Genomic DNA, 27,535 nt, shown 5'->3' on the forward strand with positions numbered 1-27,535 from the left:
CCCTGAGAGAACCGTGACTGGCCCAACGTCACCCAACAGTCCTCATGTGTCTCAAAGTGGCTGACAATAACCTTCCCTTCCTCTCCCCACAGAGGCCCCTTGTGAGACAGGTGGGGCTGAGAGAGTCCTGAGAGAACCGTGACTAGCCCAAGGCCACCCAGCAGGCCGCATGTGTCTCAAAGTGACTGCCAATCACCTTCCCTTTCTCTCCTCTTAGAGGCCCCTTGTGAGGCAGGTGGGGCTGAGAGAGTCCTGAGAGAAGTGTGACTGGCCCAACGTCACCCAACAGTCCTCATGTGTCTCAAAGTGGCTGACAATAACCTTCCTTTCCTCTCCCCACAGAGGCCCCTTGTGAGGCAGGTGGGACTGAGGGAATCCTGAGAGGAATGTGACTGCTTCGAGGTCAGCCAGCAGGCCTCATGAGTTTCAAAGCAGCCGACAACCACCTTCCCTTCCTCTCCACAACAGGCACCCTGTGAGGCGGGTGGAGCTGAGAGAGCTCTGAGAGAACAGCTCTGAGAGAACTGGGACCGGCCCAAGGTCACCCAGCAGGCCTCAAGTGTCTCAAAATGGCTGACCATTGCCTCCCCTTCCTCTCCCCGCAACAGGCACCTTGTGAGACAGGTGGGGCTGAGAGAGTCCTGAGAGAACTGGGTCTGCCCAAGGTCACCCAGCAGGCCTCCTGTGGAGGAGGAATGAGGAATCAAACCTGGTTCTCCCAGTCTGTGGTACTTAGGAAGAGAACCTCCCTGGAGAAAGAGAAGCAAATGGCTCCGAGACACAACAAAGGGAGTTCTGTCCTCTGAAAGTTCATTAAAAGGTAAAGGTCGTCCCCTGCGCAAGCACCAGTCATTTCCGACCATGGGGTGACGTTGCTTTCACAGCATTTTCACGGCAGACTTTTTGTGGGGTGGTTTGCCATTGTCTTCCCCAGTCATCTACACTTCCCCCCCAGCACGCTGGGTCCTCATTTTACTGACCTCGGAAGAATGGAAGGCTGAGTCAACCTCAAGCCGGCTACCTGAACCCAGCTTCCGCCAGGATCGAACTCGAGTCGTGAGCAGAGCTACAGAGCAAAGCTCCTCCCTTGGGAAGGAAGTGGGAGAAGTTGCTTTTCCAGGCTCTCTCAACTGCACAGCGGAGCTACTGAGCCAAGCCACTCTTCCTTCTGTTGGCTGAGGCTCCTCCCTTGGAGAGAAACAGGGGAGAGAGAGCTAGCTTTGCCAGGCTCACTCAATTGCACAGCAGAGCTACTGAGCCAAGCCTCTCTTCCTTCTGTTGGCTGAGGCTCCTCCCTTGGGGAGGAAGAGGGGAGGGAGAGCTTGCTTTGCCAGGCTCTCAATTGCACAGCAGAGCTACTGAGCCAAGCCTCTCTTCCTTCTGTTGGCTGAGGCTCCTCCCTTGGGGAAGAAGAGGGGAGGGAGAACTTGCTTTGCCAGGCTCTCTCAATTGCACAGCAGAGCTACTGAGCCAAGCCACTCTTCCTTCTGTTGGCTGAGGCTCCTCCCTTGGAGAGAAACAGGGGAGAGAGAGCTAGCTTTGCCAGGCTCTCTCAATTGCACAGCAGAGCTACTGAGCCAAGCCTCTCTTCCTTCTGTTGGCTGAGGCTCCTCCCTTGGGGAGGAAGAGGGGAGGGAGAGCTTGCTTTGCCAGGCTCTCTCAATTGCACAGCAGAGCTACTGAGCCAAGCCACTCTTCCTTCTGTTGGCTGAGGCTCCTCCCTTGGAGAGAAACAGGGGAGAGAGAGCTAGCTTTGCCAGGCTCACTCAATTGCACAGCAGAGCTACTGAGCCAAGCCTCTCTTCCTTCTGTTGGCTGAGGCTCCTCCCTTGGGGAGGAAGAGGGGAGGGAGAGCTTGCTTTCCAGGCTCTCTCAATTGCACAGCAGAGCTACTGAGCCAAGCCACTCTTCCTTCTGTTGGCTGAGGCTCCTCCCTTGGGGAGGGAGAGCTTGCTTTGCCAGGCTCTCTCAATTGCACAGCAGAGCTACTGAGCCAAGCCTCTCTTCCTTCTGTTGGCTGAGGCTCCTCCCTTGGGGAGGGAGAGCTTGCTTTGCCAGGCTCTCTCAATTGCACAGCAGAGCTACTGAGCCAAGCCACTCTTCCTTCTGTTGGCTGAGGCTCCTCCCTTGGAGAGAAACAGGGGAGAGAGAGCTAGCTTTGCCAGGCTCTCTCAATTGCACAGCAGAGCTACTGAGCCAAGCCTCTCTTCCTTCTGTTGGCTGAGGCTCCTCCCTTGGGGAGGAAGAGGGGAGGGAGAGCTTGCTTTCCAGGCTCTCTCAATTGCACAGCAGAGCTACTGAGCCAAGCCTCTCTTCCTTCTGTTGGCTGAAGCTCAGCAAGCCTGTGAGGTGAATTAGGCTGAGTGTGTGTGTTTGTCTGTGTCCTTTATAAAGTTTTTATCCCCCCTACCTGGCACTACATTTTATGACACACGTGCCCCGGTCTGACAAGGTGAAGATCTGGCCCTCGTAACAAATGAGTTTGACACCCTCGCCTAACACTGAATCAGAAACTTGGATCTTTCAAAGCCAGTATTGTCTACTCAGACCAGCAGCAGCTCTCCAGGATCCCAGACACAGAGATCTTTCACATCACCTACTGCCTGGTCCTTTTTTTTTACCCGGAGATGCCAGAGATTGAACTGGGGACTTTCTGCATGCCAAAGAGATGCTCTACCAACTGAAGAAGATGACTGAAGATTTATACGCCGCCCTTTTCTCTGAATCAGAGTCTCAGAGCGACTTTGTTGTTGTTGTTCAGTCGCACAGTCGAGTCCGACTCTTTGCAACCCCATGGATAAAATCACACCAGGCTGTCCTGTCTTCCACCATCCTCCGAAGTCTGCTCAAATTTGTGTTAGTTACATCAGCAACGCTGTCCAGCCATCTCTTCTTTTGCTCTCCCCCTTCTTCTTTTGCCTCAGAGCGGCTCACAATCGCCTATATCTTCTCCCCCCACAACAGACACTCTGTGAGGTGGGTGGGGCTGAGAGAGCTCTGACCGAAGCTGCCCTTTCAAGGACAACTCCTGCGAGAGCTATGGCTGACGCAAGGCCATCCCAGCAGCTGCAAGTGGAGGAGTGGGGGATCCAACCCGGTTCTCCCAGATAAGAGCCCGCACACTTCACCGCTACACCAGACTGAGCCGCAGCCCCTCCCCAAAGGTCCCTCTGCCAATGCTCAGAGCCGCATGTCAACCCAACAAACCCGAACTTAAAGATAAGCTTGACAAATCGGGAGCCGAACCGCACTGCTTAGCATTACAAGAGACGTCTTAGTGAAGAAGATTATATTGGATTTATATCCCGCCCTCCACTCTGAGGAGTCTCAGAGCAGCTCACAATCTCCTTTACCCTCCCCCCATAACAGACACCCTGTGAGGTGGGTGGGGCTGGAGAGGGCTCTCACAGCAGCTGCGCTTTCAAGGACAACCTCTGCCAGAGCTATGGCTGACCCAAGGCCATGCCAGCAGGTGCAAGTGGAGGTGTGGGGAATCAAACCCGGTTCTCCCAGATAAGAGAGCTCTGGCTAACCCAAGGCCATTCCAGCAGCTGCAAGTGGAGGAGTCAGGAATCAAACCCGGTTCTCCCAGAGAAGAGAGCTATGGCTGACCCAAGGCCATGCCAGCTGGGCCGTTCGGGCCAAATCGATGAAGAACGCAAAGGAGACTTTGAGGCATTCCTCTAGTCAGAAAGACTCACGGCACCCTCGCCTCGGCTCGCAACCCTGGATAAAGGAGCCAGAACATTAAGGAGCCGTTGAAGGCCGATGGCCGTTTACTCGGGTTTTAAACCCGAGCCACTTTCGTCCTTTCCCCCGCGGCTGCCATTAAGCCGGCTGGTAACGATTCACATACAGAGAGCCAGAAGCAAAGCCCTTTGTGTCCTCCCGTGCTCTCGGAGCTGCCCAGCAGCTGGGGGTTAGCAGATGTGAGGACGACAGGCAAAATGGGTCACTGCTTTATCAGCCGGTGTCTGTGAAGGGCGGGGGGGGGGGGAACTGAGCGATCGGGAACCAGAAAAGCCGCAGCCACCGGGAGCTGGATGGCTGCCATTCCACCCTGCGGGTGAGCGGACCAGCTGAAAGCGAGGGTGAGGGGTAAATCACACCATCTGCCTCTTCCCAGGGTACCAGTTTGGTGTAGTGGTGAAGTGCGCAGACTCTTATCAGGGAGAACTGGGTTTGATTCCCCACTCCTCCACTTACAGCTGCTGGAATGGCCTTGGGTTAGCCATAGCTCTCGCAGAGTTGTCCTTGGAAGGGCAGCTGCTGTGAGAGCTCTCTCAGGCCCACCCACCTCACAGGGTGTCTGTTGTGGGGAGGAAGATATAGGAGATTGTAAGCCACTCTGAGTCTCTGATTCAGAGAGAAGGACAGAGTATAAATCTGTAGTCGTCGTCTTCTGAGATCTGACAAGACTGGGCTACGCTGGGCCATCCAAGTCAGGGTCCGTCATGGGATTGTTGTGGGGATAAAACGGAGGAGAGGAGAATGCCTAACTCCACCAGGGAGTAAGGTAAAATACAAATGAAATAAACAGAGAAACAAATAAATGCACAAATCATGCGAGTTCCTGATTCTTTTCTCAGCGCTAACCAGTCTCCACAAATGTTAGCCCAAACCATGGTTTGTTTCAAACTGGGCGTGGGTGGGAAGGTCCTGAAACCAGGGTTAGCCCAAAGAAGAATGGTTTGGGATGCAAGGTGGGAGGCTGGGAAATGCAAGTCGGACCCACCTCGGGGCCACACAACTAGTTCGATGCTTGTTGATCAGCAGACGTGGATGAAACAAGACAGAGACCCCAGCATTTGGCCAAAGGCTCCGTTCCAGCACACAGTTACCCTTTACCACATGACAGCCCTCAGACGGGTCAGTATGCACCCCAGCAAATCATGTGAAATGTATCATAATATTACCTCAAGCTGCTTGAGTGCAAAAGGAGAACCATCTCGCTTTAAGTTTTGGACAATTCCTTCCATGCTGCTGGCTGAAAACAGGCTAAACGGAAAACGTCACGAATCAATCAAGGGTTAAAATGTTTGGGAATCAGAAAAATACCGAACTCTTAAGCTTCAGCAGCATATTATATACTTTTACATATTTATTGCAGCATAGCAGATACGTGGTACAGTATAAGTCAGGGGTGGCCAAACTTGCCTAATGTAAGAGCCACACAGAATAAACGTCAGATGTTTGAGAGCTGCAAGACATGAATGTCAGATGTTTGAGAGCCACAAGGGAGGGAGGGAAGAATGGGGAAGGAAGGAAGGAAGGAAGGAAGGAAGGAAGGAAGGAAGGAAGGAAGGAAGGAAGGAAGGAAGGAAGGAAGGAAGGAAGGAAGGAAGGAAGGAAGGAAGGAAGGAAGGAGAATCAACAGCAATAGAAAATACCTGTTAATCTTGTCCAAATGTTCATTTAGTATGAACTCTTTTTCTTGATCAAGTTTGCACTGTTGATCAACAAGAGAAAAAGAAAAAAGCCCTTAACTTTCATCACTCAGATTCTGAAAATGTAAATAAAAGCAGCCGTTTGCTAATGTCCCTTAAGAAAATATGTGACAATGGACTTATAAACTAGTTAAGACACGTTATGCTAAAATAACTCAAAGGCATTGCTAAAACGCAGCAGCTCATGTTGCAACTTCCTTCTTTATAAGGCAATCAATTATCAGCAGTCACTTCAGTTTTCCAAGACTTCTCTCATATACTATAGCTACATTTTCAAGAATCTTTTTTTTTAAAACCCTGAGCTCATCTTATAAACTGCGTTTTCACTAGAGAGCCAGTGTGGTGTCTTGGTTAGAACAAGGTCCCTCAACATTTTTTTGAGCCCTAAGGAATTCTGACACAGCGTGGGGGGCACATACACAACACAGCTGCCACAAAATGGCTGCGGCAGGAGGCGGAGACAGCCACAAAATGGCTGCCGCAGCTTACTTTCAATCATACACTGAAGATTCTATTTATATGTCGGCAGCTGCTGCCAAAGCGATGTTTTTTTAAAAAAAATTCTACACAGCCAGTAAAATTTCCAGTGGCCAATCAGAAGTCTCGCTGGGCAAAAGTCCCACCTGGCTCTGCCCACTTTCTTAAAATGCTTGGCGGGTGCCACTTTGGGGACCCCTGGGCTGAGTGACACACCCTGAGACCGGGGAGACCTGGCTTCCAATCTTTGTCCCACTGTCATGCTCACTCATGTAGCCATCCTCTGTACAGCCAGTTTGGTATATAGCGGTTAAGTGTGTGGACTCTTATCTGGGAGAACCGGGATTCCCTACTCCTCCACCTGCAGCTGCTGGAATGGCCTTGGGTCAGCCAGAGCTCCTGTAGGAATTGTCCTTGAAAGGGCAGCTGCTGTGAGAGCTCTCTCAGCCCCACCCACCTCACAGGGTGTCTCTTGTGGGGGGAGAAGATATAGGAGATTGTAAGCCGCTCTGAGTCTCTGATACAGAGAGAAGGGTGGGGTATAAATCTGCAGTCTTCTTCTTCTTCTTCGAAGAAAGACAAAAAGCATAATCTCGGTGGATTTAGCAGCGTGTAACTCTACTTCAGGAAGCACTGTGGGCATCTCTGGGCCAGTCACATCAGCCTAACCACAAGCAGGGTCTTCAGGTCCTACCTTTTTCTTGACAGTGGGATCTTTGGACACAATGACGTAACCCAGAAGTGATGTCATCACTCTGCTGACGTCGTGCAGTGATGAGTTTTGAGGCGAAACTCTATGGTTTGTGCCCAAATTTACCATAGAATCTTGCCTCAAAACTAGAGCATCGCTTCCAGGTGACATCACTGTGCCAGGTTCCGGGGCATCTTCCGGTAGGGAGAAGTCCGTAAAAGTGGGGGAGCACCCGTCCAAGCGGGGGTGGGGGGCACTGGCAACCCCGTTCACAGGGTTGTTTGTGTGGATGAAATGAGGAAGGGAGTCCCATAAATGCCACCCTGACATCTTTGGAGGAAAGAACGGTCACACAAATACAGGGTGGCCAGATGTCAAGGGGGGCGGGCCGTTCTCCCTTTCACAGTTTGACAGACGAGAGGACGCTAGCCTCTAGTCCCTTAACCAATGAACCTCCCTGGCTATTTATAATCATCCCAGGACGATGCACGGATACAACGGGTGACGAGTATTCTGCCGAGAAGGCAGCGTCATGCGAAGCGTTTGAACCGTCGCTTGTGACAACCCCTCCCAGGCACAACAAGGGCTCAGGCGAGGATGCGTCTCCCTGACAATTGTGCCGGGGCAGATCAGAGAGACAAACGCCCAGCATTTGCAGGCCCCCGCCTTCCTGTTCGCAGCTTCTAGCTCATTAACTCTCAGCGTGTGCCTAACGAGACCCCTTTGCTTTCCTCTCTGCTGAAAATTCCAGAGCAGCGTGAAAGAGGCACACGTCTTGAATAGGACCCGTTTCTGCAGGCACGCAAGGTTTCAAGCTGGGCAATACGGAGAGTTAGCTCTCCTTCTTCGAAGACGGTTCTGGGAAGGTAGCCATGCTGGTCTACAGAAGAGCCGGATTCGAGTCCCGTGGCACCTTTGTGACCAACAAGATTTTGGGAGGGGTAGGGGCTTCTGAGAGCCAAAACTCCCTTGGTCATGTATCTGATGCGGTATCTGTTGTATCTGGGACATCCTTATCATGGGAAAAAAAATCACTGCTCACATACAACACTCTGAAGTTTGCCCTAAAAACTAACATTTCATGGGAAAATGGTCTTCATTTGTAGATTATGTAGCAATTCATGATCTCCAACCATACACTTCAGAATATCTCAATTTACTCTATCTCTAATTCCCCCCCCCTTTGAAATATCTTTCCTCCTCTGTCTGTGCTACTCGTGGTCTACATCTTGCACAAGGTGCATGCGACTGTTGCAGAAGGCATAGTCATAGTCATAGTAATAGTTTATAGTATAGCAATAGCGCACGTTACTCTTTGCACCGACGTTCTTTAAATTAGGTTCAGGCTTTAGGTTTTAAATTCCATAATTGATTGATGATGGCATCTTATATAACTTGACGTTAATCTACTAGCTAGGCTTCCTATCTTTTAATTTCTTTTTTATACATAATGTGGCTCTTCTGTTCTTGTCCAATACGGTTTACAGCTATTTTATACATCATTCTTACTGAGCTATAGTCAATATCGTTTACTGCACTGCAATGTTTTTTTGTATTGGCAAACTCCAATAAAATGTTAATTATCTATGTATCTGATGCAGAGAGCTTCGACTCTCAAAAGAGTTTCCGGCTCAACATTAGGAAGAACTTCCTGGCCGTTAGAGCAGTTCCTCAGTGGAACAGGCTTCCTCAGGAGGTGGTGGGCGCTCCTTCCTTGGAGTTTTTTCAACAGAGGCTAGATGGCCATCTGACAGCGATGAAGATCCTGTGAATTTAGGGGGAGGTGTTTGTGAGTTTCCTGCATTGTGCAGGGGGTTGGACCAGATGACCCCGGAGGTCCCTTCCAACTCTATGATTCTATGACTCTCAAAAGCTCTGAAAAACTTATTGGTCTAGAAGGTGCCACAGGACTCGAATCCAGCTCTCTTTCCTCATATCCGTCTTCCTTTTCTGCCAAAAGAAGCAGCCCGTAGAACTGAAAAGCATGCATATTTAAAGTGAAAGGGACACGAGACAGCGTCTGAAAATCTTTAATTGGTCATAAGCGAATCTAGCAGTCCCATAAACGGGAAACAGGGTCCCATGTGGGAATATGCCATAGACGTTAAAATAAAAAAGCAGATAATCTTTGGCACCAGTCTTTTATTTTTGCCTTGAAAGTATACTCCATGGCCTGTTAGCAACCAAGCTATGAGTTGTATTATTATTTCATTATATATTACAATGTAGTAATAATAATAAGATAACGACATTGGATTTATATCCTGCCCTCTACTCTGAATCTCAGAGTCTCACAGTGGCTCACAATCTCCTATATCTTCTCCCCCCACAACAGACACCCTGTGAGGAGGGTGGGGCTGAGAGGGCTCTCACAGCAGCTGCCCTTTCAAGGACAAACTCTGCTAGAGCTATGGCTGACCCAAGGCCATTCCAGCAGCTGCAAGTGTGTGTGTATATATATACACACACACACACACACACACACATATATTGGCCACTGTGTGACACAGAGTGTTGGACTGGATGGGCCATTGGCGTGATCCAACATGGCTTCTTTTATGGAGTGGGGAATCAAACCCGCTTCTCCCAGATAAGAGACTGCACACTTAGCCACAATTATACCATCCCGAAACCATGCCGCTACCCCGCCCCAGTTCGTGGGAAAATTGTCTTCCACAAAACCGGTCCCTGATGCCAAAAAGGTTGGGGACTGCTGCTGCAAGGCATATCGGGAGAGCTGAAAACAACGGCCTATTTTGTGAAGAAAATCACCTCAGATCGTTAAACCCAAAGACACTGATTGAAATCCTGAAGCAAGTTGCTCGTAAGGGCCCCAAGCGTTTGTAAGCCTGAGCGCCGCAGCAAACTATATGGTACAAATAAATCATTCCGTTCCCTGTCGGGTGCCTGATGAAGAATTATTTTAATACCATCTGTTTTGGCTGTTTGCGATGTCATAATATTTATTATTTTCTATTTTCTTTGGAATATCAATTTGGGATTGCGTCTACTGTAACACATTAGGTAAACAGCCCATATGTCTGCCGTTATGACTGGATTTCTTCTTCTTCTTTTTTTAAAGGGATAGGATTGTGTATTTCATATTTGAAACTAACAAGTTTGCTGACAGAAGCCCCTTGGATATTCAGATAGGGTCGGATTCAAGGTCGTCTTCCATTGCAGACCACTCCTAAGTGTCCGTCCTATCCACCCCCCCTCGAAGACGCAGAATTAGGCAGAAGGTGGAGGAAATGGAAAAACGCAAGGCTTTTTTTGTAGCAGGAGCTCCTTTGCGTATTAGGCCACACACACCCCTCTGATGTAGCCAATCCTCCACGAGCGTACAGGGCTCTTCGTACAGGGCCTACTGCAAGCTCCAGGAAGATAGGCTACATTATGGGGTGTGTGGCCTAATATGCAAAGGAGTTCCTGCAACAACAAAAAGCCCTAGAACAATGCTATCGGCTGCCTTATATTTAATCAGACTGTCAGTCCACCAAGGTCCGTCTTGTCTACTCTTGACTGGCAGCTGCTCTCCAGGGTTTCAGCCGGAGGTCTTTTCACATCACCTGCTGCCTGGTCCTTTTGAACTGGAGATGCCGGGGATTGAACCCGAGACCTTCTGCATGTACAGCAGATGCTCTACCACTGAGCCGCAGCCCCTTCCGAACTGCAAGCTGAGTTCTGCTTTCAACCCTCTTAGCCTTGCCACTTCCCCGGTAGGGGACTTCTCTTCCTCTGGATCCCATTGCCCACCACTACTCAGAGTGGCAGTGGGAGAGTTTTTTTTTTTTTTTAAAGACGGTGGTGTCTGCACCCCTATGTCACTTCCGGGGGAAACCGGGAAGTTACATCACAGTGGGCAGGATGTTGTGTCCCCCATTTCCCACTTGCCAGGGATGATCTTGGCGACTCGACCCAGCCCTCTGGACTCACGGAATGGTCAGCTACCCGCATGTTTGGCAGGCCGCCACAGTCTGTGACTGACCAAAATGGATGCTGATAAATGACCCCAACAGCTGCTCTGCTAAGCTCCTCAGCCAGCTGCTTGCCTGGAACTGCAAAAACATCCATGTGTGGTGTCAAATCCCTAGCAGACCCATGATACAGGACTAGCTGAGTAGGCCTGATATGAACATATGCAAGACTAGGTTCCACCCCACCCCCCAGGGAATACCATAAAAGAGGAGGTATCTTACATTTCCATGCAAAGTAGTTTCTATCTATTTGTGTGTTTGTCATTGTCTGTCTATCAATCATCAGCCTGTTTGTCTACCTATCATCAGCTGTCTGTCTATCTACCATCTCTCTGGCTGTCTCTCTGTCTCTCTCTCCCCATCCATCTATCTAAGAACATAAGAGAAGCCCTGTTGGATCAGGCCAATGGCCCATCCAGTCCAACACTCTGAGACACAGAGTGGCCAAAACCCCCAGGTGCCATCAGGAGGTCCATCAGTGGGGCCAGGTCACTAGAAACCCTCCCACTGCGCCCCCCCCCCCAGCACCAAGAATACGAAGCATCACTGCCCCAGACAGAGAGTTCCAACAATATGCTGTGGCTAATAGCCACTGATGGACCTCTGCTCCAGATGTTTACCCAATCCCCTCTTGTCCAATCTTACCCATCTTATCTTATCTCATCCATCCATCCATCCATCCATCCATCCATCCATCCATCCATCCATCCATCCATCCATCCATCCATCCATCCATCCATCCATCCACCCACCCACCTACCTACCTACCTACCTACCTACCTATCTATCTATCTATCTATCTATCTATCTATCTATCTATCTATCTATCTATCTATCTATCTATCTATCTATCTATCTATCTATCTATCTAAACATGAATCATCTTCCTTGCAAGTAAATAAGGTGGTTTTTCAGCACACACACAATTCAAATGCATTGCTAAAACACAGACGCTCATGTTGCTACTTCCTTCTTTGTAAGGCAATTAATAACATGACATGATAGAGGTTTACAAGATAATGCATGGGATGGAGAAAGTAAAGAAAGAAGTACTTTTCTCCCTTTCTCACAATACAAGAACTCGTGGGCATTCCATGAAATTGCTGAGCAGTCGGGTTAGAACGGATAAAAGGAAGTACTTCTTCACCCAAAGGGTGATTAACATGTGGAATTCACTGCCACAGGAGGTGGTGGCGGCCACAAGTATGGCCACCTTCAAGAGGGGTTTAGATAGAAATATGGAGCACAGGTCCATCGGTGGCTATTAGCCACAGTGTGTGTGTGTATATAAAATTTTTTGCCACTGTGTGACACAGAGTGTTGGACTGGATGGGCCGTTGGCCTGATCCAACATGGCTTCTCTTATGTTCTTATGTGACACAGGAGTATTGGACTGGGTGGACCATTGGCCTGATCCAACATGGCTTCTCTTATGTTCTTATGTGACACAGAGTGTTGGACTGGATGGGCCGTTGGCCTGATCCAACAGGGCTTCTCTTATGTTCTTATGTGACACAGGAGTATTGGACTGGGTGGACCATTGGCCTGATCCAACATGGCTTCTCTTATGTTCTTATGTGACACAGAGTGTTGGACTGGATGGGCCACTGGCCTGATCCAACATGGCTTCTCTTATGTTCTTATGTGACACAGAGTGTTGCACTGGATGGGCCACTGGCCTGATCCAACATGGCTTCTCTTATGTTCTTATGTGACACAGAGTGTTGCACTGGATGGGCCATTGGCCTGATCCAACATGGCTTCTCTTATGTTCTTATGTGACACAGAGTGTTGCACTGGATGGGCCATTGGCCTGATCCAACATGGCTTCTCTTATGTTCTTATGTGACACAGAGTGTTGCACTGGATGGGCCACTGGCCTGATCCAACATGGCTTCTCTTATGTTCTTATGTGACACAGAGTGTTGCACTGGATGGGCCACTGGCCTGATCCAACATGGCTTCTCTTATGTTCTTATGTGACACAGAGTGTTGGACTGGATGGGCCACTGGCCTGATCCAACATGGCTTCTCTTATGTTCTTATGTGACACAGAGTGTTGGACTGGATGGGCCACTGGCCTGATCCAACATGGCTTCTCTTATGTTCTTATGTAATCAGCAGAGCTACTTCAATTTTCAAAGAATTATCTCATACATTATAGCTACATTTTCAAGAAAAAATTTAAAAACCTGAGCTAATCTTATATACAGTGCCGTCAGTAGAGAGTTAGCGCAACGTATTGGTTAGAACAGAAGCCCCCCATCTTTTTGGTGCTTGGGGGACAACGGTGGGGGGGCTTCTGGAGTTCCGGCCCCACTGGTGGACTTCCTGTACACCCCGCCTCAGCAGCTATCTCTTGCTTTTTTCCCCTGTTTCCTCCATCCTACCTCTGAGGGTCTTGAGGAGACACACCGGACTTCCCCCTACACCACCCCATCCCCACCAGCTCTGAATTGGCTCCTAAATTGATAACTTCACCTCACCAAATTACCGGATGAGGTGCTTTTCTATAACTGCAGGACTCGCTCAACGGCTCCGAGCGTGCTGACATGGGAACCCAGCCAAGACTACCTTTGTCAAAACTCTACACAATAACAGAGCAGGTGTGCTGAAGTGCATGGCGGAGGTGCGCGTTCGGAAAGCAGCTAATTAAAACCCAATGTCAGTGCCTAGAAGGGTAACTTGACCCGCATGAAATTTCCTCCAGCTTTTGGCTTTGAACCGAAGAGGTTGGAGCTGCCATTTTTTTTTTGCAATGCTGCAAAGTCTACAGAGGAACTTTGCTTTCAGCTTACGTGTCTCTTCAGCGAGTGCCTCGACAGGTATGTAACTGACAGGCATGCTATCCAACCAGAACACTTAGCCCATGTTGGTTTATTTATTTATTTATTTTGTTCGCTTTAGATCCCACCCTCCCCAAGAAAGCAGGCTCAGGGCGGCGTACATGTTCATCTACATAGGAATATAAAGTTACATTAAGGCATAAAAACATAACAATCAAAACATTTCAAGTGCTATAATGATCTTTGAATTTTTCTATTCTGTTGCTCCAGCTGAGTGTTCTGTAGAAAAACCGATCTTAGGTTCATGCAAGAGGTGGTCCAGTTGTTTCGGGAGTCTGCTGTAGGCCTGTGATCTTAATTTACAAATGCCTGGTGAAAAAGCGCCGTCTTACAGGCCCTGTGGAACTGTGCGAGCTCTTGCACAGCCTTAACCTCCTCAGGGGTTCCACCAGCATGGGGCTACAACAGAAAAGGCCCTGGCTCTAGTTGTCATGAGCCTTAAAGAGGCCAGGGACTGTGATCCTGACTGAAGTGCTCTCCAGGGAAACGTGGGGAAATGTGGTCCCTAAGGTAAGGGGGGACTCTGTAGCACTGTACCATACTGAGGCCCCTCCCCTCCCCAAACCCTGCCCTTTCCCCAATCAACTCCCCAAAGTCTCTAGGTAATTTCCAACTCAGACCTGGAAACCCTAGTTCTGCACTTGTTTTGCTCCCTCTAGCAGTTGATTCAATATTACACCAATTTACGGCTGGCATTAAAAACCTGCAATTTAAATCTGCGGGGAAATATGCCTGACATCCCCAGATGTAATATCGAATCGACCACTAGAGGGAGAAAATACATGCGAAACAGAACAACCCCTCCCCCGTCTCGAAGAAACAGGAACGTACAAGTGAGCAGGGGTGGAATTCTAGCAGGAGCCCATTTGCATATTAGGCCACACCTCCCTGATGCAGCCAATCCTCCAAGAGCTTACAAGGCTCCTTTTTGTAAACTCTTGGGAGGATTGGCAACATTGGAGGGGGGGGTGCCTTAATACGCAAAGGAGTTCCTGCTAGAATTCCACCCCTGCAAGTGAGGAATATGAGAAGGCAGAAAAGCCCAAAGCCAGCACAACAGGTGTTTAGCCACGTACCTTTGTATGATAGGAATCCAGGAGATCGGCAATGTTTTCCTTAGAGGGTGATTTCAGCTCTGTTAAGTCTTTCTCTAGGGCCACCACCTGCGGGTAAGCATCAAAAAGCTGTAAAAACCAGTTTCCCAAACCGCTGCACAGGATAATCCTACAAAGTCAACTGTTTTCTTCTGCAAGGAGCTTTAGCGAGGCTGCAGACGCCTGAGGCCACGATCCCACACACAGGTACCACAAAGGATCTGGGAGACCCAGGTTCGAAATGTCTGCTCATGATGTCGATGAACTTATGCATGCCTAATTTTGGGGTACCGGTCTGGAAATATACCAGGATACTTTGGGAGGGGCTGTGGCTCAGTGGCAGAGCCTCTACTCGGCAGGCAGAAGGTCTCAGGTTCAATCCACTGCATCTTCAGTTGAAAGGACCAGGCAGGAGGCGATGGGAAAGACCTCAGCCTGAGACCCTGGAGAGCGGCTGCCAGTCTGAGTAGACAAGACTGACTTTGATGGACCCAGGATCTGATTCAGTCGAAGGCAGCTTCGTGCGTGTTCATGTGCCGGACGGGGAGGAGAGAAGGGGAGAGTCCTTTCTTCCCAGATGGTGCTTGGAAAGTGTTAAGTAGGTGGCTCAAAAACCATCCCTGTTACCAACCCCCACGTTAGGCGTCTGTGTTCTATTCGATACCCTGCAACAGCCCGCTCAGATAAATTTACCTTCTCCGCTTCTATAAAATGAGTGGCAATTCCTGCGCGGTGAACGTCTCTTCCTCTCAACCTGAATCCTGTCAGGGCGAGAAAATATCCAATCTTCCCCGACAGCCTGGGCAAGAAATAGCCTCCTCCTACGTCCGGGAAAAGGCCTGTGAATTTAAGAAGACGACAGAGTTGACAAAGGCAGGTAGCGATATTAGTGAACAACACTTTCTGCCCATCAAAGTTTTATGTGGTATCATTTCTGTGCCTGCCAGCAGGCTCTTTTGGTCCAAATGGACCAAGTCACCTTCTTTTCTAGTCTTCCCTCTGAGGCACATTCATGCTCCTTTGTTTTGCTTAGGGCAGGGATCCCCAACCTTTTTGAGCCTGTGGGCACCTTTGGAATTCTGGCATAGACTAGAAGGCACAACCACAAAATGGCCACCATGGGAGTTGGAGCCAACCACAAAATGGCCACTGTGGGAGTTGGAGCCAACTACAAAATGGCCACCGTGGGAGTTGGAACTACTCACAAAATGGCCACCATGGGAGTTGGAGCCAATCACAAAATGGCCACCATGGGAGTTGGAGCCAACCACAAAATGGCAGACATGGGAGTTGGAGCCAACCACAAAATGGCTACCATGGGAGTTGGAGCCAACCACAAAATGGCAGACATGGGAGTTGAAACCAACCACAAAATGGCCGCTGTGGGAGATGGAGCCAACCATAAAATGGCCACCATAGGAGTTGAAGCCAACCACAAAATGGTCATCATGGGAGCAGGAGTGACACACAAAATGGCCACCATGGGAGGTGGAGCCAACCACAAATTGGCCACCATGGGAGTTGGAGCCAGTCACAAAATGGCTGCCATAGGTGATGGAGTCAACCACAAAATGGCTGCCATGGGTGCTGAAGCCAACCACAAAATGACCACCATGGGAGCTGGAGCGACACAAAGGTGGCCCAAGTGCAGGGAACAACAGGAGTCATTTTTTTAAACACACAGAAAAGAGCAGTGTGAGAGAATAAAAACAACGATGCAGTGGTTGCTGCCACCAAAACATTATTGTAATTTGCACAGCCAACCAGATCTCCAATGGCCAATCAGAAGCCCTGCTGGGCAGAAGCCTCACTTGGCCCCACCCACTTTCTTATATACTTGGCGGGTGTCGGAAAGCAACCATGTTGGTCAGTCCAATGAAGCCTGCGGGCGCCAGGTTGGGGGTGCCTGTCTTAGGGACTCTGATGCTTCCTTCCTGCTGGTCTCCGTGGCCATAAGGCCCCCTTCTGCCATACGGAGCATGTGATGCAACCCATCCACGTTGTTGGAAGAGCGCAAGCATAAACAGAGGCCGTGCAAAACATTATACACTGCATGCTAAAAGTCGAAAAGCACTTTCCTGTAATTTTACATTCAATGCAATTTTTTAAAAAATAAGTCAATTGGTTTGGCGATATTATAGCTGCAATCGGGGCTTCTTTTGAGCAGGTGTAAGAAAAAGCCCCCTACTTTTCATACACATGGACATCGTGATCACCAGTATGGTTTCCAGGGTGCCTGGAGTTTTGACTCACACTTTGCCCACGGTTTCTAAGGCTTATGAGGATACTATAAGCCTCAGCTTTGCAGCAGCATTCTACATCTCTGGATGGGTGTTAGCCAGAACTACAGACGAGCTTCCAGCCGCTCCTTGAGTGCACAGTCTTGGCCGTTGCAGTGGAAGAAGCCACACCACCATGAACTGTACAGGCAAACAGTTTCCGGCCTGTTTCCATGAACCAAAGGCTAACACCACCAGAATCCTTCTTGTTTTCCTGACTCCATTGCAGCGAAGCGAGAGGCCCACGTACACCACAGCTGTTTCAAACACCTGCATAAGGCAATCAAGCTTATCTTGGGCATGCATCCTGTCAGATCGCCCAAGTCTTTGTCAAACGGAACTCTTGACACAGAAAGGTACCATCCAGTGGAGAAAGAAGAGGAAGAGACGCTGTATTCCAAGACCAGAGCCACTGTATAAATCGGGTGTCACCTTAGGTTTTCATTTGACTCTCTATTGTCCCTTTTTAGATAAATTTGAGTAGATTATTTTAATCCACTCCACACAGGACTCACCCATTCCTTGCCCAAACTGTCACACTGGAGCTTCCCCCTGCCCATTGTTACCTGGAAACCCAATTGGGTAACCAGGGCCAGGTCTACTCATTGGCTGGATATGCGCATCCAATCAGGTACCCAGAATAGACCGGCCACTGCCCACCACACAAGTACAGCCCCTATGGTCACTCCCCTTTTCTGAGGTAATGTACCATCTGGGTTAGCATCATGTACCATCTGACCACTTGTCGTCCGCCCCTGAACCTCCTGCCCCCTTAAGGTAGTCAAGGGGTCAAGGTAGACTTTATAACCTCTGACCCAACATTCTGCCCGTGTGCATCTTGGACATATGAAGCTGCCTTATACTGAATCAGACCCTTGGTCCATCAAAGTCAGTATTGTCTTCTCAGACTGGCAGCGGCTCTCCAGGGTCTCAAGCAGAGGTTTTTCACACCTCTTTGCCTGGACCCTTTTTTGGAGATGCCAGGGATTGAACCTGGGACCTTCTGCTTCCCAAGCAGATGCTCTAGCACTGAGCCACTGTCCCTCCCCCTAATCCTGCTGTTTAGATACGCCCCCGATACCTGATCATACCTCCCTCATTTGTCGCCATTGGAGCCTTCCGCGAAGACTACGATCGGTAATTATCACCCTGTTTGTCCATCCTTGTGTTACCTCTGTATATCTCTCTCTATTTTTATTAGGTCGGTATGTATGTTATATGTATCTATTACCTTGTATGTGTGTTCTATAGTTTTCTGTAATAAAAGCATCCTTGTTTTACTTAATTAGTGTCCTCTGTAAATTTAGCAAGAATTTCTGGAAGTTGAATCCTGTATACATAGATTCTAGATCCTTTTGAGCCAAAGTTGCCCACCGGTCAATTCCCCAACCTCTTTTGAGGGCATTTTGGCTTACACAGGAATGCACAGGAATCCAGCTCCGGCTGGCGTGGCATCTGAGGGTGCGGCCTAATATGCAAATGAGTTCCTGCTGGGCTTTTTCTACCAAAAAAAAAAAGCAACCCTGGCTGAAATTATCCCCCCCCTCAACTTGAAGAAGGAAGCTTCTTGAAAATAAACCATATCGAAGCTCCTGGAAACTGACTGCTTGAAGGCTGTACTGGAGCAGACAGAGTGTCAGGTTTTGAAAGCTGCAAATTGGAATGTCATCTGCCACAGCTGAATCAAACAGACAGGCCTGGGGAGAGCTCCAGCTGCCTCCTCATATCCCCCCCCCCCCAGAACGGTTTCACCAGAATTTGAGGTGAGCGCTGCTTTCGCACACAATCCATAACACACTTTCTATCCACTTCCAACGCACTACAGGAGGGGTGGCCAAACTTGCTTAACGTTAAGAGCCACACAAAACAAACGTCAGATGTTTTGAGAGCTGCAAGACAGGAAAGCAGGAAATAGGCGGGGGAAGGGAGAGGTAGAAAGAAAGCAACTTTAACTTTGAATGCATTCTCCAAGCCACCATCTTAGCTTGGCTTCGTGAAGTGATTTAAAGAGAGAAATGCCTTCTCCAGGCCGGCTTATGGGGTAGTGGGGGCTTGGAGAGCCACGCAGTAGAAGAAGAAGATATTGGATTTTTATCCCGCCCTCCACTCCGAAGAGTCTCAGAGCGGCTCACAATCTTCTTTATCTTCCTCCCCCACAACAGACACCCTGTGAGATGGGTGGGGCTGAGAGAGCTCTGACAGAAACGACTCTTTCAAGGACAGCTCTGCCAGAGCTAGGGCTGACCCAAGGCCATTCCAGCAGGTGTAAGTGGAGGAGTGGGGAATCAAACCCGGTTCTCCCAGATAAGAGTCCGCACACTTCACCACTACACCAAACTGACTCTATGTGTGAAAGAGCCACATGTGGCTCCCGAGTCACAGTTTGGCCACCCCTGCACCACAGCAATCATTTGCAGGTGGATTTGGCCGTTTCACACAGTGAAATCCAGTTTAAAAAGTACACCGGAAGTGGATTGAAACCACATTATTTAATACCCATCAAAGTGCTCCTTGAGGGGTGCGACGCTTTGACAGGCCCTAGAGCTACGCTGGCACAACCACAAGGAGGCAGAGAAGACACCCCTCCCAACCCCCGCTGGAGCGATGAGGGGACCCCGCAACCCTAGAATGCGCATGCGCAGGCCAGCCACAAAGATGAGGAGTAGATTTCCAGTGCTGACCACAGTGTGTGGAATTTTCCCCCAGCCCATCGCGAGCCAGCATTTTCCTGGGATGCAACTTTGGAGGAGGGAGGTAGTGCTTAGGAAACTGTGAGACATTTCACACGCAGCGCTTGGGGAGCGTTTGGGGAAGGGAGAGACCTCAGTGGGGAATAATGCTGCAGTCAAGGCTTTTTCTTGAGAGCCAGTTTGGTGTAGTGGTTAAGTGTGTGGACTCTTATCTGGGAGAACCGGGTTTGATTCCCCACTCCTCCACTTGCACTTGCTGGAATGGCCTTGGGTCAGCCATAGCTCTGGCAGAGGTTGTCCTTGAAAGGGCAGCTGCTGTGAGAGCCCTCTCAGCCCCACCCACCTCACAGGGTGTCTGTTGTGGGGGAGGAAGATAAAGGAAATTGTGAGCCGCTCTGAGACTCTTCAGAGTGGAGGGCGGGATATAAATCCAATATCTTCACTATCTTCTTTCTCTGAGCAGGAACGCACAGGAATGTAGTTCCGGCTGGCTTGGCGCCAGGGGGTGTGGCCTAATATGTCGGGGTGGCCAACGGTAGCTCTCCAGATGTTTTTTGCCTACAACTCCCATCAGCCCCAGCCAGCATGGCCAATGCCTGGAGCTGATGGGAGCTGTAGACAAAAAAAATCTGTAGAGCTACCGTTGGCCACCCCTGTAATATTCAAATGAGTCCCCGCTGGGCTTTCTCTACAAAAACGCCCTGTGTGGAACAATGGTGATGTCAGGGGTGTGTGGCCTAATATGCAAATGAGTTCCCGCTGGCCTTCCTCTACAAAACACCTTGCGCACAAACAATGGTGATATTAGAGGGTGTGGCCTAATATGCAAATGAGTTCCAGCTGGGCCTCCTCTACAAAAAACGCCGTGTGAAACAATGGTGCCATCGGGGGATGTGGCCTAATATGTAAATTAGTTCCTGCCGCGCTTTCTCTATAAAAACACCCCACGCGAAAGAATGGTGACATCAGGGGTGTGGCCTAATATGCAAATGAGTCCCTGCCACGCTTTCTCTATAAAAACAGCCCGTGTGAGACAACGGTGATGTCAGGGGTGTGTGGCCTAATATGCAAATGAGTTCTTGAGCTTTTCCCACAAAAAAGCCTTTGTGAACAATGGTGATACCAGGGCATGTGGCCTAACATGTAGGTGAGTTCCTGTAGGGCTTCTTCGACACAAAAAAACCCTGGCCGTAGCAGAGCTTACCATGCACAGCAGCGCTTTTCTCCCGGGGAACTGATCTCTGCTGTCTGGAAATCACTTACAAGTCTGGGGATATTTCCAGCCCCCACCTGTGGAGGTTGGCTTTTTCAGTCCTCCCTTTGCTGCTACGGAGAAGAGATACCTCCAAGCAAGCAGCCCACAGTGGGGAAAGGAGGGAGGGACACAGAAGACCACTCTGGGAACAACAGGGACAAGTAAGTGCAACCCCTGTTTTTTTCTGCCCTCCCACTGCCCTTCTGAATGTCAGGAATTGCACAGCGGGCCTTTACCTATTGCTGTTTCGGGCATCGCAAAAAGGGTCTTCTCCGTGGCAACTCGGAAATGCCCATGGACGGACAAACCGACACCCTGCCGAGGAGGGGAAAAAAGGGAAAGAAAGAAGCTATGATAAATATTTCGAGTATGTGCACAGATGCATTTCTAAAAAGGCAAACCAAACAACTGCTTATTAGACAGCTTTTTGAAACCAAACACAGCCTGCTCACGTTCAGATTAAAGAAGCCACATCTAGAATCGTAGAACCATGGAGTTGGAAGGGACCTCCAGGGTCATCTAGGACAACCCACTGCACAATGCAGGAAAATCATCTGTACCTGCCTTTTTCTCATGATCTGCGTAAGTTCACAGGATCAGCATTGCTGTCAGATGGCCATCTAGCCTCTGTTGAAAAACCTCCAAGGCAGGAGAGCCCACCACCTCCCGAGGAAGCCTGTTCCACTAAGGAACTGCTCTAACGGCCAGGAAGTTCTTCCTAATGTTGAGCCGGAAACTCTTTTGATTTAATTTCAACCCACTGATTCTGGTCTGACCTTTTGGGGCCACAGAAAACAATTCTGCACCTTCCTCTATAGGACAGCCCTTTGTCCTTGAAGATGGTGATCACACCACCTCTCAGCCGCCTCCTGTCCAGGCTAAACATCCCCAGCTCCTTCAACCTTTCCTCATAGGACTTGGTCTCCAGACCCCTCACCATCTTCGTCAACCTCTTCTGGACCCGTTCCAGCTTGTCTATAACCTTCTTAAATTGTGGTGCTCCAAACTGAACACAAGACTCCAGGCGAGGTCTAACCATAGCAGAGCAAAGCGATACCATCACTTCCTGTGATCTGGACACGATACTTCTGTTGATACAGCCCCCAAAAAATCGCATTTGCCTTTTGCCTTTACATACTGGCGAGATCAGCAGTTGCAACTGGAATGATCACTCTCATATTGCCAACCTCCAGGTGTGGCCTGGAGATCTCCCGGCATTACAGCTGATTCGACAGTTGAGGTTCCCTGGAGAAAATAGCTACTCTGGGGGGGGGCCTCTATCACATTCTGCTCTACTGAGCTCCCTCCCCACCCTGATCTAAACCATCCATCTCTTCATCCCATACCTCACACACCCCTAGGGAACTCAAGAGTGATAAACGGAAGGGTGGCGAAAAAGGCAAATGCAAATTTGGGATGTATCGACGTGAAGTCTAGTGTCCAGATCACATGAAGTGATGTTGTCACTCGACTCTGCTCTGGTAAGACCACACCTGGAGTATTGCGTTCAGTTCTGGGCACCAGATTTTAAGAAGCATATAGACAAGCTGGAACGGGTCCAGAGGAGGGCGACGAAGATGGTGAGGGGTCTGGAGACAAAGTCCTATGAGGAAAGGTTGAAGGAGCTGGGCATGTTTAGCCTGGAGAGGAGGTGGCTGAGAGGTGGTATGATTAAGGGACCTGCGGGATCTTTCTACTTTCCGCAGGGACTGTAAGACCGAATTGGTCTGACAGGCCTTTGATATCTAACTGGGAGAGAACCGCCACCCGACATCATTATATTGTAGTGATACAGCACCACGAAATGCTTTTAAAATCTTAAATTGTACTTATGTTTTATGTTGGTTTTAACTTGTGAATATTAACGTTGTCATTAATGTTTCCTGACCATTAAGAACGGTTCCTCAGTGGAACAGGCTTCCTCAGGAGGTGGTGGGCTCTCCTTCCTTGGAGGTTTTAAAACAGAGGCTAGAGGGCCATCTGACAGCAATGAAGATCCTGTGAATTTAGCGGGAGGTATTTGTGAGTTTCCTGCATGGTCCAGGGGTTGGACTAGTTGCCTCTGGAGGTCCCTGCCAACTCTATGGTTCTGTGATTCTACGAAGGGGTTACGCACACAAGCCCATCCCCTCTTCTCCTAACTCGCTTCTCCTCGGGCCCTTTCTCTTGCCCAAGGGTGAGTCTGAGTGCCAACCGCTGAGCCAATGTCCACCTCTTCCCCACTTTGGATGTTTTGCGCACTGCATCCATTTTTATTTATGGAAGTATGACCTGGGCTGTCATTTCCTCTTCATCCATTTCTGACAGGTCGTTTGCAAAGACGCTGTCAAGAAACTGTCTCAGAGACTGTAATCTGGAGACGGTAAAATGCCGCCCCCCCCTGCCCCGGACTGTCTCTCCCGGTAGGGGTGCCAGGCCATGACGTTCAAAGACACAAGAAAAGGCTTAATTAATTCTCTTAGGCTGCTCCCCGGCAGAGCTTCTCCGCGGGGAAGCCGGATCGTTCCAGGATACGGCTTCCCTTCTTTCGAAGCCGTTAGCTAAACGCCTCCTCGTGAGGAGGTGCAATGCGAGAGGCCTTTGCGATATCCATGTTTCGCAACTTGAAAGAGAAACACGCTGCTGACAAATGAGGGTGTTTCTGATCCAGACACATCAACCGTCACTTCGTATTTTTGTTTAGTTTATTTAAATCCAACCATCCCTGCCGAAGCGGCTCACAATACATAATATAGTAACAATAAACACAGTTAAATTGAACATTAAAAAGGTAAAGGTAGTTGTTGGGATTACAAACGGAAACATTTCCAAAAGAAGACAGAACTCTAATTTGGTACTTGCTCTCAGCTGCTAGAACACTGTATGTGCAGTTGTGGAAGCAAGAAAAAATACCAGAGAAATGGGATTGGATCGTGAAAGTTTTATCATGGAGTGAGATGGACAAACTAACAAGAACTTTAAGAGATTATGATTTGCAAGTGTTTAAAAGGGAGTGGAAGAAATTTAGAGGATATATAAAGAGTGGAATGTAAAAAGACATTGGACAATTTTTTAATAATGAGTATGAGAAAAGGCAGAAACTGAACTTTGATTGGTTAAGGGTACCTTTATAAGTGAACTCAAGTATATAACTTCGGCGGGAGTCTAGTAACGGAGGGAGGGGGGATTTGAAAATATCATATGGGTTAGGGATAGTAATGATATAGACAGATATTGTTACCATATGTTATTAATAAAATTGTTTAAATCCAAAAAGGTAAAGGTAGTCCCCTGTGCAAGCACCAGTCGTTTCCGACTCTGGGGTGACGCTGCTTTCACAACGTTTTCACGGCAGACTTTTTACGGGGTGGTTTGCCATTGCCTTCCCCAGTCATCTACACTTTCCCCCCAGCAAGCTGGGGACTCTTTTGACTGACCTCAGAAGGATGGAAGGCTGAGTCAACCTTGAGCTGGCTACCTGAAAACCCAGCTTCCACCGGGGATCGAACTCAGGTTGTGAGCAGAGGGCTTGGACTGCAGTACTGCAGCATTCCCACTCTGCGCCGCGGGGCTCTTAAATGAAACAATTAAAAACAATTTGGTGCTCATTTCAGTACAGCTTCAGAACGGCCCCCAGTGTTCTTAAACATCCATTTAGATCTAATACCTCGGCGGTGGTCGTCGTTCAGTCAAAAGCGAACCAAAATAATACCGTCTTGCAGACCCTGCGGAACTCGGCAAGGTCCTGCAAGGCTCTGACCTCTTCAGGCAGTTGGTTCCACCAATGAGGGGCCGCGACCGAGAAGGCTCCTTCTCGAGTGGTTTTCAGTCTTGCCTCCCTCGGCTCGGCAATCAATAGCAAGTTTTGTGTTCCTGACCTGAGTCCCCCCTGGGGATCGAGAGGTGAGCCACAAAGCCCGATCGATGCGGCGATTATTAAGAATACTGCAGAGCAGGAAGAAAAGCGTTCCGTGAACACATCGAAGAGACCCTCAGTCCTTCGGTGTCAGTAGGACTTTTTTGGGAGAAAAAGCCCAGCAGGAACCCATTTGCATATTAGGCCACACACCCCTGACACCAAGCTAGTCAGAATTGCGTCCCTGCTCAAGAAAAGCCCGGGGTGTCAGTCTTGCCCACTCAGACTGGCATAAGCTCTCAGAAATCTCAGTTAGAGGTCTTTCCTACCACCTTACCAACTAACAAGAGCCCCGTGGCGCAGGGTGGTAAAGCTGCAGTACTGCAGTCGGAGCCCTCTGCTCACAACCTGAGTTCGATCCCAGAGGAAGCTGGGTTCAGGTAGCTGGCTCCAGGTTGACTCAGCCTTCCATCCTTCCAAGGCTGGTCAAAGGAGTCCCCGGCTTGCTGCGGGGAAAGTGTAGACGACTGGGGAAGGCAATGGCAAACCATCCCGTAAAAAAGTCTGCCGTGAAAACGTTGTGAAAGCAACATCACCCCAGAGTCAAAAACGACTGGTGCTTGCACAGGGGACTACCTTTACCATTTTTTTTAACCAACTGAACCCTTTAAAGAAGGGGTGTCAAACACATTTGTTATGAGGGCCGGATCCAGCCCTTGTTAGGCTGGGCCATATTTTATGTGTCGTAAAATAGAATGCCAGGTAGCAGAGATGTAAACTTTATAAAGGACACAGAGAAACACAGTTATAGATTTTGAAAAACTTAAGAAGAAAGCATGCTTAAAACATTAGCACTCATTGATCTTAAAGGTGCTTTCTTTATATCTCTCCTGTGAGATCCAGGGAACCTGGCTCTTTCCTGTCTTCTCCAGGGGACCAGAAGGCGGAGGAGCCTCAGCCAATAGAAGGAAGAGAAGCTTGGCTCAGTAGCTCTGTTGTGTGACTGAGAGAGCCTGGCAAAGCAAGCTCTCCCTCCTCCCCAAGGGAGGAGCCTCAGCCAATGGAGAAAATACAGGCTCTGCTCTGTAGCTCCTGTGCAATTGAGCAAGCCTGACAGAGCAAGCTGTGGTGCAGAAGGAAGCAAGAGAGAGGGAGAAGGAAGCAAATGATAGCCAGTTGCTCAGGGGCCTGATAGGAGCCTTCCAGGGGCCTAATTTGGCCCAGGGCCACATGTTTGACACCCCTACTTTAAAGGGAGATGCTGAGGATTGAACCCTGGAACCTTCTGCATGCCAAGCAGAGGCTCTTCCCCTGAGCCACTGGCTTCTCTATTGTGACCTCACATAGAAACGATTTAGTTATAACAAGGGGCGGCCAAATGTGCTTAACTTAAGAGCCAGATAGAATAAATATCATATGTTTGAGAGCCACAAGACATGAATGTTTGATGTTTGAGAGCTGCAAGGCAGGCAGGCAGGCAGGAAGGAAGGAAGGAAGGAAAATAGATCGGAGGAGGAAAAAGAAGATATTGGATTTATATCCCGCCCTCCACTCCGAAGAGTCTCAGAGCGGCTCACAATCTCCTTTACCTTCCTCCCCCCACAACAGACACCCTGTGAGGTGGGTGGGGCTGAGAGGGCTCTCACAGCAGCTGCCCTTTCAAGGACAACCTCTGCCAGAGCTATGGCTGACCCAAGGCTATGCTAGCAGGTGCAAGTGGAGGAGTGGGGAATCAAACCCGGTTCTCCCAGATTAGAGTCCGCACACTTAACCACTACACCACACTGGCTTCCCTTCCGAGACCTGAGAAGCAGAGGGGGCTGGCCGTTGCCTTCCTCCGCGGAGTCTTCCTTGGTGGTCTCCCATCCAATTACCTACCCTGCTTAGCTTCCGAGATCTGAGAAGCAGAGGGGGCTGGCCGTTGCCTTCCTCTGCAGAGCCTTCCTTGGTGGTCTCCCATCTGAGTATAGACCTTGCTTAGTTTCTGAGATCTGACAGGATTGGGCTGGGGTGGCCAAATTGAGGCTCAGGATCTTTCACACATGCTGTGCAGCTCTTGGAGCCCCCACCCTGAATTGGAGAAGGCATTTCTCTCTTTAAATCCCTTCTCCAAGCCAGCCAGCAGCTTGGAGAATACATTTAAAGCTAAAATTGCTTTCTTTCCACCTCTTCCTCCTCCCCCAATCTATTTTCTTCCTTCCTCGTGGCTCTCAAACATCTGACATTTCTTCTATGTGGCTCTTACATTAAGCAAGTTTGGCCACCCCTGGGCTACATCACGCTACCTTCCCTCCTGAATGTATTATTACTTCACTATTCATGTATCTTACGGATTCACAGAGTGATTTTTTTTTTTTATGCTTGATGAAGGCTCTTTTGTTTCAGTTGCTGATTCAGGCTCCTTGTTTAACCGCGGGCTCCTTTGAGCTTTCAAGACAGAAGGAGGCTTTGCATTTCTGTTGAATTGTGGCGGAGAAAAGATGCCGACAGACACGCCTCACAGAGGCTAGCCATCAAGTGTCAGGTGATCACTGCAACCTCCAAGATTTTAGGGGGAAAAAGAGACACAAGTCATTCCACTCACGCTGCAATGGATTACCGGGAACCAGTCATTTGCAAACATTTTTTGCCAAATGTCAGGGGTAAAGCCCGGGACACGGTGGTTACTGTGCCAAGAAATGACAGATGTCTGGGATTTAAACTAGTTCAAAACTGAGAAGCAACTGTTTCACGCTCTCACCCCAAAGCATTGCCTTGCTGTGCAACTGCCCGTCTGATCAGGAAACAGGAGAGCAGGACACAGGAGCAGAACAACACAAGCAACAGGTTCAGTCTGGGGTACGGGTGGCCAAACTGCGGCTCGGGAGCCACACGTGGCTCTTTCACACATATTGTGTGGCTCTTGAAGCCCCCACTGCCCCATGAGTTGGAGAAAGCATCTTTC

The 27,535-nt window shown here is 49.2% G+C and overlaps 1 protein-coding gene across 1 annotated transcript in view; it reads right to left on the reverse strand.

Annotated features, from left to right (window-relative positions):
• Nucleotides 1-27,535, reverse strand: part of HIBCH (3-hydroxyisobutyryl-CoA hydrolase) — a 99,601-nt gene that overhangs the window by 12,856 nt on the left and 59,210 nt on the right. Inside the window, exons 7-11 of the mRNA XM_060257286.1 lie at nucleotides 20,993-21,071; nucleotides 15,226-15,371; nucleotides 14,515-14,601; nucleotides 5,391-5,449; nucleotides 4,917-4,998 (exon numbers count right to left, since the gene is read on the reverse strand). Of these exons, the coding sequence (XP_060113269.1) occupies nucleotides 4,917-4,998; nucleotides 5,391-5,449; nucleotides 14,515-14,601; nucleotides 15,226-15,371; nucleotides 20,993-21,071 (453 nt within the window). The remainder of the gene's footprint in view (nucleotides 1-4,916; nucleotides 4,999-5,390; nucleotides 5,450-14,514; nucleotides 14,602-15,225; nucleotides 15,372-20,992; nucleotides 21,072-27,535) is intronic.

This window comes from Heteronotia binoei, chromosome 16 (assembly GCF_032191835.1).
Source record: "Heteronotia binoei isolate CCM8104 ecotype False Entrance Well chromosome 16, APGP_CSIRO_Hbin_v1, whole genome shotgun sequence".
Taxonomy (NCBI): Eukaryota; Metazoa; Chordata; class Lepidosauria; order Squamata; family Gekkonidae; genus Heteronotia; species Heteronotia binoei.